Genomic DNA, 19,272 nt, shown 5'->3' on the forward strand with positions numbered 1-19,272 from the left:
GAATCTGGCTTCCCCATTGACTTTGCTTGTCAGAAGGTCACAAGGGGATCACATGACCCTGGGACACCGCAACCGTCATAAATATAAACTAGCTGCCAAGCATCTGAATTCCGATCACATGACCATGGGGATGCTATAATAGTCATAAGGGTGAAAAATGATCATAAATTACTGTTTTTAGTGATGTAACTTTGAATGGTCAGTAAATGAACTGTTGTAAGTGGAGAACTACTTGTACATGCATGAGCAATGCAGTACAACAGAAGTTTGTAGCTGTATTTTACAAACAAACATTCATTTAGCGCAGTGTTTCTCAACCTTGGAAACTTGAAGATGTCTGGACTTCAACTCCCAGAATTCCCCAGCTGGGGAATTCTGGGAGTTGAAGTCCGGACATCTTCCAGTTGCCAAGGTTGAGAAACACTGATTTAGCACCTTTTAGAAATTACAAAAGCACTGAAAAAAGTACTTTATTCACACCGGTTCTCACCCTTATGACTCATGCAGCATCCTCACAGTCACATGATCAAAATCCAGGTATTTGGCAACTGGCATGTATTTAGGACAGCTCCAGTGTCCCAGGGTCATGTGATTGACATTTGTGACTTTTCCAATCACCTTCCAACAAGCAAAGATTTATCGATAAGGGGAGCCGGATTTATTGATGACCGTGGGATTCACATAACAACTGCAGCGATTCACTTAAGAACTGTGGCCACAAAGTTTGCAACACTGAGCACAACTCATTCGACCACTGCCTTACTTAGCAATGGAAATTCTGGCCCGGTTATGGTTGTAAGCTGAGGACTTCCTATATATCTCAGCTGTAGAATCTTAAACTTATGTTTACCAAACAAAGGAACTGGCACTTTCGAAGCCCATGAATTATCCCATTTCATCTAATCTGCTACTAATGCCAGCAGCATCATAAAAAAATAATAAAGCGAATGGCAAAATAAAATATAACCTACAATATTATGAAAAAAAAAATAAGGCAAGCATGCAAAAGGACACAGCACTTCCTAGAAGAAAGGATGTTGTTCTGCTGAAACCTGCTTTGTTTTAATATTAATATCTTGTTGCCACCCACTGACTTTTTCTACAGCATGCCAATAATCTTTATTTACTCACTTAGAGAGCAGAGCATGTTTTTTCTGCAAAAAAAAAATATCTACTACTATCATATACAATTATTCTCTTTCTCCCGGCTCCTTGCCTTTTATGCCAGTACATTGGGGTACTGCACAATACAAAACTGCTTTTCCATTGGATCATGCTACTTGTCCCAAATTATACAACAAGTAAGTCGACATAATTTTATTAACGGTGAAATAATTATTCTTTTGCAGAACTGAAAGCACATCGCTATCAATTTTCCTACAGAGCTTTAAGCTAGGGGAGGCTGATATTTTAGCACCTTAACATCTAGCTAATTAGCACCATCCTGTCTTTTTTATACAATCCCAGGGAAAAGATAAAAGGCACTTGGCCAGATTTCCATCACAATGCTTCTCTCTATTGATTTCTGACATCTACCATCATGAAGGGTGGCAAGTATTACACTGTTTTGCATTTTCTTTCAAGTAAATCTGGAAGTCTGGTAACTCTGGCTTTTGCCTCTAGGTGATCCTTTCTTAGGAACAGAGGAAACTCCCTGCCAAGGCTACAGCCTGTAATTATCAAATAAATGCCCTTTCAAGTGGTTCATACAGCTGGCAGGCATGGAAACCAAAATAATGCAGCCTTGAGCTGCAGCCAGATACCTGAAAAGCTGAGATGCAAATAAATGACAGCAACTGTCCATAATCCTTTTGCCAAACAACCGTCAGTCTGTTGATTCCAAGGATGTGTTGTCCTACTATGACCTACATTTCCCATTAAGTTAGGGGGGGGGACAAGAAAGCAGAGAGAAATGCTACTAATCTCCACCTTGAGGATGAGATTTATGTGTAACCACACTGCTTCCAACTCACTCTAATCCCTCATTTTATTCACAGAATTTATCTTCTCTGAGTGGAATACACTAATTCAGTGCCCAGAGATTGAACCATATAGCAACTGCTGAACTCAACAACAGTTAAAAGTACCGTTGTTTCACAGCACTAAGTATAAATGAAACCATATGCTAGAAAAACATTGAGTAGATAGCTTAAATACATGGGTTGTACAATGTTACTATAAATTTCCTATCCGGCAAACTTTACTAAAACCAAACATTTTTAAAGATTTATTGCAATTCAAAATATGCTTAATGTCTAAGAATTGACTCAGGCATTATATCTACCACAAATTACGTTTTTTAGCCCATCCTCTAATACTGTAATCAAAGGCACAGAATGAATTATACCAGACAAAACTCACATTGGTGATATTCACATGTGACTATGCCATCATGCAATGATCTTGTTCACTCTGTAGGAAGTTAAAACCCACCCTTCTCCTAGAAAAATGAAATACCCTGGGAAATATTGAGAAGGCAGAATATTATATTTCCCTGGATAAGAAATGGAGAAAAATATTTTTAGTCAGGAAACAGACTCACTCTTAATAGCCCACACCTTTGTCAATGGGCCATTAAAAAGCCTGAGCTCATCTACTCTACATAGCAAAGGTAGGATTAGCCTTCTACAGAAACTCACCACAAGGCACATGGGAAGAAGCAATGCTCAACCAAACATGGACTTAAAAACACAGCCTGCATGGCCCCATGGGAGTCTGGCAACCAATCACAATACAAGCTCAATATCAAAGGCCAGGGAGGGCATAAAAGCATGGACTTTCAGCATCTCGCTCTCTTTTCTTCACCCAACATCTGGAAGCATGTGATCTCCCTTTTCTGTTCAGGAACTCAAGCCATGTGATCCTGTCCACCATTAAACCATCTTTCCAAGCAGCCTCCATGTCTCCAGTGTCTTTTCCCCCAGTTGGAAATGAACACAGAAGGAAATTTTTTCAACAACCCCATGACACAATTGATACATCATCATCATCATCATCATCATCATCATCATCATCATCATCATCATATTTGGTGCAGGATGTTTCATTAAAATGTTGATTCCTTATAAGAATTTCAGCCACAAAGTTTACCTTAGCATTTAGCTGTGCCCACTTTTTGCAGTTGTTTAGAAGGCAATGATTTTGATTATTTCTTTAGAGAATACAGGTTTGAAGAAAATAAATTTTAAAAAGAACTTCAATATAAATTTATATTTATAAATTTAAACACTGTTTCCCCTCAATCTTCATAACTTTATAATCGTATTACAAATATATCTATCCCCTAAATCTATTTCTTTCTCGTCTCTGATATCCATCTCTTCTTTTTTTTTTTTGTATCATTTCCCTGAATTCCCATTCCATTTGCTATTTCCTCTTCTGTGATATTTATGCCACCTTTTCCTGAAGCATTTTTTCTTAATATGATAGAATGTACTTCCTTGATGGGACAAGTCACATTCATAATAAAAAAGGGGGGAGGGGGGGAATCAGTGAGATGAAAGATGCCAAAACAGATCTGCTTCAAAGCTGCAAATGCTCATGTTTAAGTAAAAAAGCAAAGGTGGATATAACTACAACTCAATTTAAAATGTGAGGTATTTTATCTATGTGACAAAGTCCATAATCAGTTCACCTGTATGGATCTGTCAAGTGCTACTCAAGTCCTCTTAAAGTGCATTACAAAAACCCTGAAGCTCTCTCTCTCTTTTTGGTTCTTGATTCTTAAACTGGCCAAAGTAGCCAAAATAACTAGTTTTAACAAGCTAAATACTATCTTTTTGAAATGCTATCTTTTAACAAGCTTCTAGATAGAGATGGGTCTTTTACAAAGAATGACACAACGACATACGGCAATCTATGTGTGCTGATCTTTTCAAGAATGCTCTTTTTTAACATAATAATAGTTTTCAAGAACTGAAACAGAGTATTGAAAACTGGAGGCCAGGAATAATTCTGCTACCAATTACCATACTTTTTGGTTTATAAGACGTACTTCCCCACCCCCAAAAAAGTGGGTGGAAATGTCTGTGCGTCTTATACAGCAAATATTGCTGAAGCCCCACCCACCCTCCAGCCCCCACCCTTTGGCCTCTGCCTCCCAGCAATTTGCTTCCTTGCAGAAAACTGCCCGGTCGGCTTCAGCACAGCCTGATTTAGCATGAACAGCTGATTGGCAGTTGGATCGGCCTTCTGAAATACTGCCGATCAGTTGTTCCAGGCTGTGGGGATGGCTGCTGCCCATTGCTACTGCTGCCTATCACAGCCTCTGCGCACCTAATTTTCAGCCTCCACGCTTCCCATCTTCAGTCTCTGTGACCCCATTTTCGTCCTCCGTGCGTCCCATTTTTGGCCCGTTCCAGGCACTGCGGATTGCCACCTGGAACAGACCGATCCCCACCACCTGCAACGGGACATGCGGAGACCGAAAATGGGATACACGGTGGCCAAAAAAGGGGCATGAGGAGGCGGCGATAGGCAGCAGCGATCCCTGCAGCCTGGAACAGCTCATTGCCGGTATTCCAGGAGGCTGATCCAATCACTAATCAGCTGCTCAGGCCGATCCAACCACTGATCAGCTGCTAAATCAGGCTGTACTGAAGCTGACCAGGCTGTTTTCTGTTTGCTGCAAGGAGGCAAATTGCTGGGAGGCAGAGGCAATAAATTTTCTTGTTTTCTTCCCCAAAAGCTAGGTGCATCTTATAGTCCGGAGCGTCTTATAGTGCGAAAAATAAGGTAAGTTGTCCTGAAATAAAGATAAAGGTAAAGGTTTCCCCTGTCCAGTCACGTCCAAGTCTAGGAGCCATGTTCATCTCTTTTTCCTAGCTGAGGAAGCCAGGAAGTTATCTAAAGACTTTTCTGCAGTCATGTGACTGGCTTGATTGTACGTCAACACAGTTGCCTTCCCACTAAATTGGTACCTATTTATCTACTTGCATTTGTATGTTTTCGAATTGCTAGGTGGGAAGGAGTTGTGAAAACGACGGAAACTCACACCATTGCACAGTGCTTGTGTCTCAAACGGCCAACCTGCCAGTCAACAAGCCCAGCGTCTTAACCGCTAGGCCATGATACCTCCTTATCCTGAAGTAACTATTAAATCTAAAGCTGCATCCACATTAATTCTGCTCAACTTGTGTCTAATTGTATGACTTTGGGAGGAGAGGAAAGACAGCTGCATCAATGGGGACATTTATCACCATTGTAAGATGAAAAAAATATGAAATTTGTTAATATAACATCCATGGTGACTGGTTTAGTCCACATGTAACTGGATGCAGGAGTAATCGTACAATAGAAGATGCCTTATTTGCTACCTAACATAATAAATTTGCTGAGAAAAAGAAACAACATCTATTCTAGAATTGAGCCATAGCAACTGGACTTCTTTTCTTGTTGATTCGAAAAGTTTCACAGATTATCCCAGTTTCTTCCTCAGTCTATTCTAGAATCTCTCTTCTTGATGTACTTGAGATAGTATCCACTATCATCAGCCTAAATTGTTCAAATTCCATTATTTGACATTTGGGTATAAGGCCAAGATTTGTCCTTTAGAAACGGGACAAATCTTTAGAAAGAACAATGTGAGCAGATTCAAGAGGCAGGGGCATTAGATTAATAACTGCAGTAAGAATATAAATGTGGGCAAGACTTGAATTAAGAGTACGTAATAACTAAATTAATCAAGATAATTAATTTTTTCTTCCACCATAGTAAAAGTTACAGTTTGGCAGCAACTAATGTATTCACACAATTTGCTTATGCAGATCAGTTCAGGATTTATTTTGCACAGCATAAAAAGCTTGGTCAGCTATAACTTTAATTATATTTTTTTGAGTTAACATCTTACATGAACCTAATGTATTTGTTATCGTTATGTGTACTGTATGAATGCAGGTAAGGGGGAAACAACAAGGCTAAATAGGTTGTGTGAAAGCAGTTCTAGGGAGTACCAATTCTGCTCTTCGTCAATTCTGCACCGTCTTATAAATACAACTGAAAGTCAACCAAGCAATCCACATTAATGTGAATGTTTAATGAAGTGAAACATGCAGTCTGGAATGAATTCTGGGCACTTTTATCAAATCCAAACTTCCTTGGCTTCTTTATCCTATTCTAGAGGCTTTGAGAATGCTCCCAAGTGTCACCCATAATCCCAGAGCAAATCTATGGAATAAACATGCCCCCCCCCCTTCCTGCTTAGCCTTGACCCAATGATTATTTTGGGCCTCTTGCAAAAATTCAAGAAGCAATTTAAAACAAACTAATTTTTAACAGTCTGACTCATAGACTTAGGTATGCAAAAAAGGATTAAGATTTTTGGACTTTTGAAGCATTGCCCTATCTCAAGTATCTCAAGTTATTAGCACTAAGACATATATTTCCACAAAGAGGTCAGTCCTGTTCTCTATTTGCAAAGGCATGTTGTTTGCACATCTCTTTTGTATACTTATCCCCATTCTGACCTTGTCCACCAATTCAAATTCGCACAATATTGCTGGATTACACATTTGTAGCTCTTTATAGGACATATGCAAACTTTCATAATTAAGTTTTGTATCAGAGAACTCTTCCTCCTCATATATCATAATGACCTTCTTCCTTTACTCTGTTGGCATATGTGCATTTATTTATATGTTCTTTGTCTGTAAGATAATATTTGATATTGCTTGGAAATAACAATAAGTTATATTTTTTAATAGTTTATATATTGATTCTATGGATTTATTTTATGATTTTATTACTGTTTTGTATCATCTGTTATAAACTAGGTAGTATCAGAAGAGTAGATGGCACATACAGTACATAAATAGATACATGAAATAAATAGGCAGTACACAATCTTGCCTCCACAAATTCATGATACAGTTTCAAATGAATGAATGGGGAAAGGACAGAATAGTGTAACAAAACAAATGCATAAACTAAAACCACTTCTTTAATTTTTTATTCCTAGGAATCTATTCTGATAATACTGCTTTTAAAAATGAAAATGTTTCTCTTCTTCAGAATGGTGCTTTCTAATTAAACATGTAACATTGCCATTTAAACTTCCTAAGATATATTTTTACAATGTGGAGTACTGGAGTCTAAGCATGATTCAAAATGAGTTCAAAACAACAATTCCATAAGGCCTCAAGTCATTCATTGTCACATAATCAGGAATGAAACAGCTAAATGATATGTCATCTGCATGAATCAATATGTAGTAAGCCATAAAAATCGTTCTTATTGTATTCGGGTTTTATGAACAGCCTATAAGCAGGTAAGTGGAATTTTTCATGCAATGAAGACAACTGAAAAACTGCAGGATAAAAATCCAAGAAAATAACTATCAGGACAAAGTCTTCATTTGGTGTTACCTTGAGGAGAAGTGGGTATTTGCAAATCCTCTGTATTGGAGTTAGGAGATAACCTTCAAGTGGAATGTCTGTAGTCTTTCTACCTCCCAAAAGCATGCAACTCTGCAACCAGAAAAGAATAAGAATATTGCATTTCACTCAGAACGTCTCAAGATATTATGGTAATGAATAACATTTTGTAGAGCTGGTTATCTGTAGAGCCTTATACGATGATGAAGTAAGAAGATATATAAAAATATCTACTTTCAATGCATAGAGAAGAGGAATATTTTGTTTATTAAAAATGTATAGTCTGTGTTTCTTTACTAGGACTCAAGTTTACATATATAACAACACTCCCCAGCCTTTCTGGCTTTGCGGACTGGCAATGGTTGGCGGGGGGAGAGGGGAAGAGAGAAGAGATGGTTTTGTGCACGCATCCACCCCTTGCATAAATGGATCTTCGCATGCTCACATGCCACTTGTACAGACCAGCTCCCAATGGTCCACAGATCAGTACTGGACTGAAGACCAAAGGTTGGGAACCCCAGAGGTACAGGTTTCCCAGAAAATCTCCCGATCAAGCACTGCCCACGGCTGTGGCTTCATGAGCCTTGGTATTGCAATTCAACACAGTTTTCACTCAAAATTCTAAAGTCAACATAGTACAACAAAAAAACATCTGGATAGCCATGTGTGTTTTATCCAAATAGCCATTCCATTCACAGATAAAGTGTACAGCTAAGCTGGAATGCATATTTTTAGAAATGAAATATTGTGAAATTTGGTTCTTAGGCAACATGATGGCATCTGCGTACAAAAGCATCCATATATTTGCATTTCCAATCAACATAGACTTAGAAGACTTAGAATAATTACATTGTCTCTTTGAAAGTACACTAATTGGCATGCATTAAAATGAAATTTCATTGCATATAGTTCTCAAAGGGTCACCGTCTCCAATATACATTATATAAACATGACAAAATAAATAAATAAATAAATAAATAAATAAATAAATAAATATACATACACCCACATATATTATATGACACAGAGAAATAACACAGTCTAGTTTGGATGTATACATGTATCGTGTAAAATTGTTGGAAGTGGTGCCAAGTGCCCCAATGACAGTGGGTATCACTGTTACATGTTTCATCCATAGCCATGTAGTTTCAATGGACAGGTCGCGATATTTCATTATTTTTTCTCTTTTTATTATTTTTTCCAATTATTATACAATTGTATCACAGCGGCCAGTTGCTTCGCCGGATTTGGCATTGATTACTAGTCGGCCCCACCCTATTATTATTGTTGTTGTTGTTGTTGTTGTTGTTGTTGTTGTTGTAATCTTTGGTGAGATTCATGGGCTCTGGGGCTGGTTGATAGCTCCACAGCTTGAGTACTAACCAAGGACCTAGGAAGTGTTAAGGTAATGTCGGAGGATATAAGCTGTCCCAAGTAGGGTGGTTTATTATTATTGTTGTTGTTGTTATGATCTCATATATATTTGTATTTGTTTATTTTGAGTTTGTTCTAATCTTGAAGATTTAATAATATTTTATGTTCAGTATGCCTTAATAAGTGATTTAACTTCAATGGACAGAAGCAGCATAGAAGCACAATAATCAACTTAATAACTCAATCGTGACGGTACCAGAGGGGGGCAGGAAACAACATTTCTTCATAATCCATCCCCATGGAACAATTTACCCCCAGAGATCTGGATGGGGCAATCCCTGATGGTTTTCAAGAAAATAATTAAAACAGAATGTATCTTTAGTGCTTTTAATTGCTAGTGCTGCTGGGACTGGATGCCAAGGGACTAGTATTATTTACAGTTTTTTTAATGCAAATCTTTTCAATTGCGTTTTACCACAGTCTGGGGCATTTATGACTCTACCTTTGTTTTGAGTGTTGGAGTTGGCTTGTCTATACAAAAAGATTTATGGTACCATTGATCCTTACCAATAGAAATTGTCTCACAGGAGGGATCTTGTTAAGTTCCATCAAAAGCCGGAGTGCTTTTTCATGATTGCTGCAATACTCCTCATATACAATGAACTTGTCTTTCTGTGGGAATGAAAAAAGGAATATATGTTAATTAAAGCTTTCTATTATTATTGGAGGAATGCAGTGGCTCAGTGGCTAAGACTCTGTGCTTGTCAATCAGAAAGGTTGGCAGTTCGGCAGTTCGAATCCCTAGCACCATGTAACGGAGTGAGCTCCCGTTACTTGTCCCAGCTTCTGCCAACCTAGCAGTTTAAAAGCACATAAAAATGCAAGTAAAAAAATAGGGACCATCTTTGGTGGGAAGGTAACAGTGTTCCCTATGCCTTCGGCATTTAGTCATGCCGGCCACATGACCACAGAGACCCCTTCAGACAGGGCTGGCTCTTCGTTTTGAAATGGAGATGAGCACCACCTCCTAGAGTCGGGAACGGCTAGCATGTATGTGCAAGGGCAACTTTACCTTATTATTATTGGTAACTAATTGAATTAGATCCAGAAGCAAACTGGTGTTACAGGACCAATCCTAGGGGTGCCCAGAGCTCTTGCACCCATTGCATTCTACACCAGCTGCAGCTTCCAGATACTCTTGACGAGTAACCCCACATAAAGCATATTGCAATAGTCCACTTGGGCAGCAGTGGGTATGGAATGAACTGCCCCTTCATAACTCCACAGCTGTCTGAACTTAAGAATTCAACTATCACAATAACCTGCCCACATTCCAATAAAATAAACTGGGCTAACAAAATCAGTCCGTGTAGGTCGATCCACATTGCGCTAGGATTCTAAATCGTCACGCAACCCAATTTAGAGCATAGGACTAGAACTAGACACTTCCATAAATCTGGAACACGTTTTCCCATATCTGTTTGTAATTTGAATTACAACTAAGGACCTGAATCACAGGAAGAAATTACAAACAGGTTTTTAAAAAGTATATTTCACAAGAGAGCAGACAGTTACATTTGTACCATAATCCTGCATAATCTCAATACCTGTGCTGCGTGGGAAGATAGAAATTGCATCCCAAGATGTCGGGAGGACACCAGGTTGAAGATTGCTTTAAGATATAGTTCAATAATGGGTAAATAAAGCCCCAGAGCCTGATGGAGCGCAGATGGGAATTTATAGAAGGAAAAACATTATATAAGACTTAGTTCTTTAGTATTGTAGCCATTAATATCACTCAGTTCTTTGCAGCTGACCTTATGCTTGGGGAATAGCACCCAGTGTTGTTTTGTTGATTTTGATTGCAGCTCTGTGACACTGGCCATATTTTTAGAGGTTATATTTAGATCATGACATCTCCTGGCAAACCACAGTTCAATATATTCAATAATTATAAAGATGCCAGAGGGCTTTCATCATGTCTTACCAGCTGTCCTTCATGCACAAGACCACAAGAATGAAACCCACGCTTTAAAATTACTTAGTGCTTTAAGTATTTAATTTTCTCTCTGGGTGACACTGAGGTTTCTTCATAGGATGAGGAAACTATCAGTTACATAATTAGAGGTGCTACCCTCAGAAAACTCAACCTGCATAATCAAAGCATATCACGATCACTGATTAGAACTCTTTAAAAATAGATCTTTCCTTGCTCAGCAAATTCTTTCAGCATGCTACCCTGTAACTTAAGACCGCCACACATATTACCACATTACTAAAGTCACTGGGTGAAGTCTTGCATTATACATGTGACAGTCATGTGTAACTGCAATTCTGTAGGCATCTGTAGGCAACAGGAATATGCAGCTAGCCCATTTCCTGATACAGATACACTGCAGGCACTGTATATTCAGCATTATTATTGATTATTATTTTTGGATTACTATTATTCTCTGCTCACAACTATGTAAAGACTTTAAGTGGTGCCTTCATAACACTGAGTTCTTCCTAAGAACCTAGGATGTCGTAATGTATCAATGTAGTACATGTGCAGATCCAAGCTATGGCATTTTGAAATTGACAGATGGAAATTTTGCCAAGATACAGATCTTCTAAGGATCATCCCAGATTTTTTGATATGGCATCCAGTGTGCTGATAACCACTGGAACCACCACAGCTGATTTATGCCATGAACTTTCAATTCTGATTTCCAGATCTTGACACTTGGTGATGTCTTTGTCTTCTATTAAACTATCCCCTGATATTGCCCCAGCAATCATTGATACTTTCGGTGGTGAGATCTACTCCTCTCAGCAATACTGCTAGATTACTATCTGCCCCACCAGCATACTGCTCAGCTAAACACAGGCCAAACCAATGTCAGGTCCAACTGACCCAGTTGCTCAGTTTTTGGTTGCAAGAAATGCCTCTACAGCCATATATGTCAAAATGCAGACATACGGTAACTTGGATGCTGTGTTTGGTCAGGAATAACTGACCTGTGGGAATAACTCTAGGAAAAAGGGAGGAGGAGGAGGAGGAGGAGGAGGAGGAGGAGGAGGAGGAGGAGGAGGAGGAGGAGGAAGGAGGAGGAGGGAGGAGGAGGAGGAGGAAGGAAGAGGAGGAAGAGGAGAAGAAAAATCCATACTTTCTTATTTTCAACTATAGATATATCTAGTGAGCCAAGACGTTATTAGTCTGTAGAGTATTCAGAAATATCCTTGGCTATGGGGATGGGAAGGAGAAGAAAGCTATTGAAACATCTTCATAAAGAACAATTAGTGAGACATGTGTGAGCCAAAGTTAGGGGAACATATGGATGTGCCTCCTCCTCCTCTTTTTTCCTAGAATTATTCCCACATGTCAGTTATTCCTGACCAAACACAGCATCCAAGTTTCAGTATGTCTGCATTTTGACATATATGGCTGTAGAGGCATTTCTTGCAACCAAAAACTGACTGGCTGACTTTCTCAACAAATGAAGGAATGGACACGATATCAAGTTATTTTGACCTTATCAAAAAAAAAAAAAAACTCTACAGAATTAGATTTTTCCTCCTAAAAAAAGTTATAGACATACATTAGGATAGAAAGGGCAATGGACATGAAGAGGACTTTACACAAGTCAGTTCAGGTCTGAAACTCTCCCCTATATCCTGGCAATGTTACAGGCACTTTAATTTCCAGTTTTCAAGGGGGTGCGGGTGTTAATCCCCCATATATGAGGCAGTCCTTTCTCCAGATACTTGAGACAAAATGCACCCTTTTTTGCAGACATACTGATCCAGTGTGATTTATTAATTTCCGCTTAGAATAAGATGTGAAGCCAGAGTTGTGAGTCTCTGTGTTTCTCCAAACAAAACAGGTTGAAGAAATGAGGCTTAGTCTACTTAAAGGAACCTTATATAAATACAAATATCTCATGAAACCATGTGATTGCCATATCCAATATTTTTAATTTGCATCAAGATACACAATTTCCAAGACTGGTCACAACCCAGAGGAAGTATTTTAATGTATCATACTCACAAATTTTAAGAAAACATCTCCCAATTCATGCTGAGAATGAGGTTCCGGATGTAAACAATATTCTAAAGCAGTCAGGAAGTCATTATGAACATCAAGTATATCTTCCATATTGGAAAATAAAATCTGTAACATAAAAAAATAAATCCAGTAATAATTGCCAGTGAAAGCTTTGCAGGTTCTTATCCTTCCATCCATTTGAAATAATCCTCATTGCGTTCGTTTTACATTGTTTAATATTTCATAATAAAACAATTTAGAATTTAATTGAAAAATTAGAAAACAACATGGAGTAAAGACTATGCAAGAACTATAAAACTTAATTAACTATGGTTGGCATATGCCTGAACAAAGATTATTCTATTGCAAAATGTTAAGTCCTTGATAACTCAATATTTTCACTAACTCTGCAATGAAGACATACCTGTCAGAGTTTTGAAATGAAAAGTAAAAAGAAAAAAATTAAGCAGTGGTGACATGTGTGTGTGTGTGTGTGTGTGTGTGTGTGTGTGTGTAATAGACAAGTTAGCAGTAGATCAGAATCCTATTCCCATCCATTCTGAATAAGCATGTGTTGACATATCCACCATCTTGCTGAATTTCACACACACACACACACACACAAACACACACACACACGTACACACCTGTAAATTCCACTAGTCTTAAGTATATATATGACAGAACATACAGGAAGTTTAAAAAATTAGACAAACATTTCAAAATACATTTTTCCACAATGCAACACAATGAATATTTATTGCTAATTTTCAATATAAGACTTTAAGATGGAATGGTAATTATAACTACGTTTTATCAGACCAGCTATCCTAAACAACCATACATACCATAATTATTGGTTGTAAATCAACTTCATCTCTGTTTCAATTCTGATTTGGCAGAAGAATGCAAATCAATATCGCACAGTTCAGATGTTATACTAAACTAGAAGCTGATTTCATCATGAATTTCTTATAGCATCTTGCCCAACTGGTATTGTTACCATCTCTTTCAACATTAAAGCTCTAATACTCTTCTCAGCCTGAAGTATCCACAGAGCAGAGGCAGCTATATTAATGGAATCTGACAGACTTCAGTTATCCAACTGTATGTGCTGCCTTCGGTACGTGCTGCTTGCTTCATACTGAAAGTGCTCCATTAGTCAGCAGGCAAAGACAGGAATGGCTAACTATTACTAAGATGATTTTAATGAAATGATAAAACCTTTCTTGAGAAAACTAAGTAATTCTGAAGAGGTTACACAGAAAGTTCCAAAGACTTAAACTTAACTTTTCTTGTTGCTGTTTCCTTTTCGGTTATAACTTATAAACAGAAAACTGGTAGCACAGTAGTTATCTGAATTTAAAATTTCTGGCAAGGAATACACCATAGGCTTCTACATCATTTCAGTACTGAAATCAAGTTACCATAGAAGGGCCTATCTGTATCAAATTAAAGGTTCATCTAGATAGGGCTGTCAAACTCCCAGCCCGTGGGCCAGATGCATCACTCGCTGGCCACACCCGGTTTAGCGAAGAAGGGGGAAAGTCCCGATATGTCACGTGACGCTAGCTCAGGGGTGTCAATGTGAATTTGACACCCTTGATCTAGATTAGCATCCTGAGTCAAAAGATAAACAGTTATCTGTTTCTGGAAAGGCACCTAAAGTGTTTAAGTCAACGTCGCAAATGGGAAATCTGGAAGCATCAATGTAATCACAAGGAAAATAGTGAGGAAGAACTCTTTGTTGCTGTGTGCTGAGAATGTACAATACATGGAAATAACAAACGTTCTGTGTTCAATATCTCACTAAGTCATAAAAGAATCAACCAGTGTTTTACTGTAAGCATGTTGTCCAAATCCAGCTATTAGGATTGCAACTGTCTTGATTAAGCATTTTGTGTATATCCAGCCTTGGAAAAGAAAGACAATGAGAGAGGTACAATTTTTGCTTTGTTGAAAGTGCATTCGAGAATTCAGAAAAGCAGCAGCAGCAAATCTCCATGTGAGGGAATGTACAGAAGCGAGAAAGTAGATTTCCAGGAGGAAAAGCCTTCATTCCACAGAGGTAAGAGGCAATGCAGTTCAGATATCATGTGTGAAAGAAAGAAGATGAAGACAGTTTATCCCTAATAGTTCCCAGCATATATTATGGATGCGGATAGCGGAGTACTCATTCTGGAAAGATTTCTCTATAGTTGGGAAACAATAAAGAATTCAGCTTGGAAGAATCACCATTTTGCCTGACATGCCATGACACGATAAATGGCAATACATGAACAATAATGTCAACCTGCAAACCCCAGCATTATTGTATTTACACTTCGACATGACATCAAGTATGTAAGTTTCATCATTGGTGATGTTGTCATGCACTGATTGTTATTTCCTTCCTTTGTTCTTCCCTCTCAATAGATGCCCATGATCTTCGTCCATCCAACTCCTAGTTGCTATATTTTGTAACAGGTCACATCCAATTTATAAAACATTTTGAAAAGGCACGTATCTTTTCTATGGCAAGTATTCAAAGATTTAATGCACTAAAGTTTCATTTACCTATCATAATAGTAATTTCCAGAACTGTCTTCCATAAATCTAAAAACTTTTAGCATAATGGTTGGACTATGAATAGGAGATCCAGTTTCAAGCATTTAAAACACAAAACCAACCAGAAGATTTTAGGCAATTAAATTTTTCTACGTTTGAACGCCTTCAATATAAAAACTTGTGAAGCCTTTTAAGGGCATGACTAGTTTAGTGAAGAGAAGGACCAGGGGAGACATGATAGCAGTGTTCCAATATTTGAGGGGCTGCCACAGAGAGAAGGGGGTCAAGCTATTTTCCAAGGCACCTGAAGGCCAATAAGGAATAATGGATGGAAACTGATCAAGGAGAGATTCAACCTAGAACTAAGGGCAGAAATTCTGACAGTGAACAATCAACCAATGGAACAGCTTGCCTTCAGAGGTTGTAGGAGCTTCATCACTGGAAGCTTTCAAGAATACATTGGACAGCCATTTGTCAGAAATGGTGTATGGTCCCCTGCTTGGGCAGGGGTTGACTAGATGATCTACAAGGTCCTTCCAACTCTGTTAATCTGTCCCCAGCTAAAAGGTTAGTGGTTATTTGAAATGCTCTCTCTTCTACTTGGCACATAGGTTGGATAAAAATATAATTACAAAATAGAAAAGAGTATATGTTTCCTTTAAAAGTCATCAAACTACCACTACCACCAGTCATTTCATTTGGTACAAATAGTTCAAACTTCAATTATACACTTAAAGAATAAAAAAATAAACTAGTTGTGATTATAAGAAAAATTATTTTACAGTCATAAAACTGAGCAAATACGAAATATCAGTTATAAAATAGCAAGACGTACTATTCATCAGTAAAAAAATAATAATAGCCAGAAGTGCTTAAAAGGAGCAAAAATAAAGTAGCTAATATAATCTGATAAGGCATTGCTAATTAGAGTAAGCCAAATAAAATATATTGCTGGAACCATTTCAAAACTGAAGAAAGGCCAGCTACGTATATGATAAAGGGCTGCACCTCCACTGCAGAAGGCCTTAGCCCTGAAGTTTTATTTATTCACTAGAAATAAATCCCACTGAAATCAATGAAGCTTACTGGGTTCAGAAGAGCCCAAAGGGCAGAAATAACAAGGAGACAGATCAGTGGGGTGAGCTCAAGGGGAGGTGAGCGTGGAGGGAAGAAGAGATGGTGATGAGGCCAGTGAGGGCGGCAGAGGAAGAACGGTAGAGCAGCAGGGATGGGAAAGAGTAGTGAAGGCCAGAGCACCGGATGGCAGGGGAAGTGGAGTACAGGGCAGGGATCAAAGTGGCAGGATCAATACGGGTGCTTCAGGGCAGTAGAGTGTAGGGCAGTGGGGATGTAGGGCAGGGAGACAGAGCAGGAGGGATGGCAAAGTGCAGGTGGCAAGAGTGCAGGGTTGCACTTAGAGGGGTCAACAAAAAGAGCAGAGATAGATAGACCCATTGGGTATAAATTAAGCCCGCCTGGGTATAAATGTGGATGAGTTTGCCAAACACCTGGATTTTGATCACCTTATCATGGGGCTGCTGCAACAGCAGTAACTTTAAAAACCAGTTGTAAGTGCCATTTGTTCAACACTGTAATAACTTCAAACACACACTGGATGAATGGTTGTTAAGCGAGGACTACCTGAATGTATGTATGTATGTATGTATGTATGTATGTATGTATGTATGTCTGTCTGTCTGTCTGTCTGTCTGTCTGTCTGTCTGTCTGTCTGTCTGTCTGTCTGTCTGTCTGTCTGTCTGTCTGTCTGTCTGTCTGTCTGTCTGTATGTATGTATGTATGTATGTATGTATGTATGTATGTATGTATGTATGTAGATCTTTCTTTCTAAATTGTCTTTTTAAAATCTCCTTAGGAAATTCAGCAAAGAGAAATAAAACAGAAATATGATTGTGCATCTGAAGAAAAGCCCAAAGAAACTTCAGGCATAAACATACTTAATCAGGTGAGAAAAGCAAATTAATTTAAATGCAGAATTTGATTGTAAGACAGATATATTTAAAACATTGACAGGCAATAAATTAATTGCAGTAACAACAACAGTGACACCACCAACTTTTTATCTGCAGCATTTAAAAGCCACAAAAACTTTGCTATCAATTTTTGTATTGTTTGTTTGCTTGTTTGTTTGCTGAGGACAACAGAGTAGCTTGAGGACTAACTGGCCTTGGAAGAAAAGTCAATGACATGCATGATTGCTTTCTACAAGAAATGAAGGAATTTAGCAAGGAGGGAAAATAGAAGCATCTAATTTTCCAAGTCAGAAATACAGTGCTTTGCCTTTGAATTGAACAAGGAATTGAAAGGAAAGGAGATTGTAAGTAAAAACCATATAGTATTTATCCAACTAGACCTTCCGTTGGTTTTAAAAGAAACAATATTTAGGGACTGAAGTTGGACCTGAGTTTTATTATCTGCCTGTGGCCGCCACATTCATGTCTTCATTCTTTGTAGGACACAATATTATTGGAGTTTTCAATTAAACATATAGAAGAAAAGAAAAGATACTCCCTGCTGTTTTCTACCTAACGAATCTTGTATATAGTTTCTGTTCATTTAAAGTAATGTGGCAATCCAAGCATTGCCATTAACAGAATTATAGTTGAGCTTCACATTATCTCAATCTTAACTCAAAAATGTTTTGGAAGCATTACCTTGATATTTTCCTCTGTTATATATTTCTCAGCTTTATCCACCGCATTTTGTCTAATTCGATGCAGAAAGGCCTGCAGGGAAATAAAAAAAGATAATTATTTTCAAGCTGATCCTTCTTTAATTTCATTTTATTCTTTCGTCTGGATTTCACAGCATGAGCCATGAGATACAAATCTGGGACAAAGGGGAGCTAATTTTACATACTTGTAATCATCAGTTGTAACATATTGGTATTGGGACTCCATGCATCTTGATAAAAGCACCTCTTTCAAGTTGTTTGCAGCTTGTCTGACAACAAGCAGCTTCCTTCAGAAGCACTTGGGGTACTTAATTATGCTTAGACAATTGGCACCACTGGCACACCAAAGGAAACTACTGTTTGCTTAGCCCCTCAGAAGTTCCCTTTAGTCCTATAAAAAGGTGGCTGTTCTGCATTGATTAAGGAGGTGCAATGTCTGGATTTCATCAAGCAAAAAATATCTGTATCGAGTTAGGGGGAGATAGGAAAGGGTAGAACTCAACCAAATAGAGTGGAGAAAATAAGAACACTTTGAAACCAACATATAGCATATGTGTTTATGAAGTCCTATAAAAGTGAACCTTTTCACCAAAACGGGAGCGTACGTGCGCCCACACACATGTGCTGGAAACCAGAAGAGCAGCCGCCCAGTGCACACGTGTGCGCCGGAAAAATGATCTTCCCGTTTCCGGCACACGCATGTGCACCAGCCATCTGGTCTTTCAGTTTCTGACAAACATGCGTGCGCAAAGACCAGCTGGCCGGGGCGCATGCACATGCTGGAAACCGGAAGAGAAGCCGGCTGGTGTGCCCCAGGAAGATGATTTTTCAGTTTTCTGTGTGGGCATGCGCATCAGTCACCTGGTCTTCTGGTTTCTGGCACAAGAAGACCAGCTGGTACACATGCACTCACCAGAAACCAGAAGATCGTCTTCCCAGCGCACACAAGGGCAACGGGCAACGGCTCCTCCGGTTTCCGGAGCTCCAGCAAGCATGAAGACCAGATGGAACCCAGAAGAGCAATGGGTGATGGCTCACATGCCCGGAGAGATGGCCATAGGTTCACCATCATGGTTCTATAATGTAGTCTCCCTAACCACCACCATCCCCAATTTTCAGTTGCATCTTTGTTTCAACCACACGTCAACATAGAATTACAGAATTGGAAAAGGCCTGGAATAGTATGTGAGAAAGACCTTGAGAGAGGAGTCAAAGAAATGCTGCCTAGGTAATGGTCAGATAAGAGAGGGCAAAGCCCGCAG

General features: G+C 38.7%; 1 protein-coding gene across 4 annotated transcripts in view; it reads right to left on the reverse strand.

Moving 5' to 3' along the window:
* Positions 1-19,272, reverse strand: part of PREX1 (phosphatidylinositol-3,4,5-trisphosphate dependent Rac exchange factor 1) — a 258,200-nt gene that overhangs the window by 117,983 nt on the left and 120,945 nt on the right. For all 4 annotated transcript variants that reach the window (XM_081947018.1, XM_081947019.1, XM_081947020.1 and 1 more), the window contains exons 2-5: positions 17,991-18,062; positions 12,775-12,897; positions 9,312-9,416; positions 7,362-7,463 (exon numbers count right to left, since the gene is read on the reverse strand). In XM_081947018.1, coding sequence (XP_081803144.1) covers positions 7,362-7,463; positions 9,312-9,416; positions 12,775-12,897; positions 17,991-18,062 — 402 coding nt within the window. The remainder of the gene's footprint in view (positions 1-7,361; positions 7,464-9,311; positions 9,417-12,774; positions 12,898-17,990; positions 18,063-19,272) is intronic.

Source organism: Natrix helvetica (genome assembly GCF_964273705.1).
Source record: "Natrix helvetica genome assembly, chromosome: 3".
Classification (NCBI taxonomy): Eukaryota; Metazoa; Chordata; class Lepidosauria; order Squamata; family Natricidae; genus Natrix; species Natrix helvetica.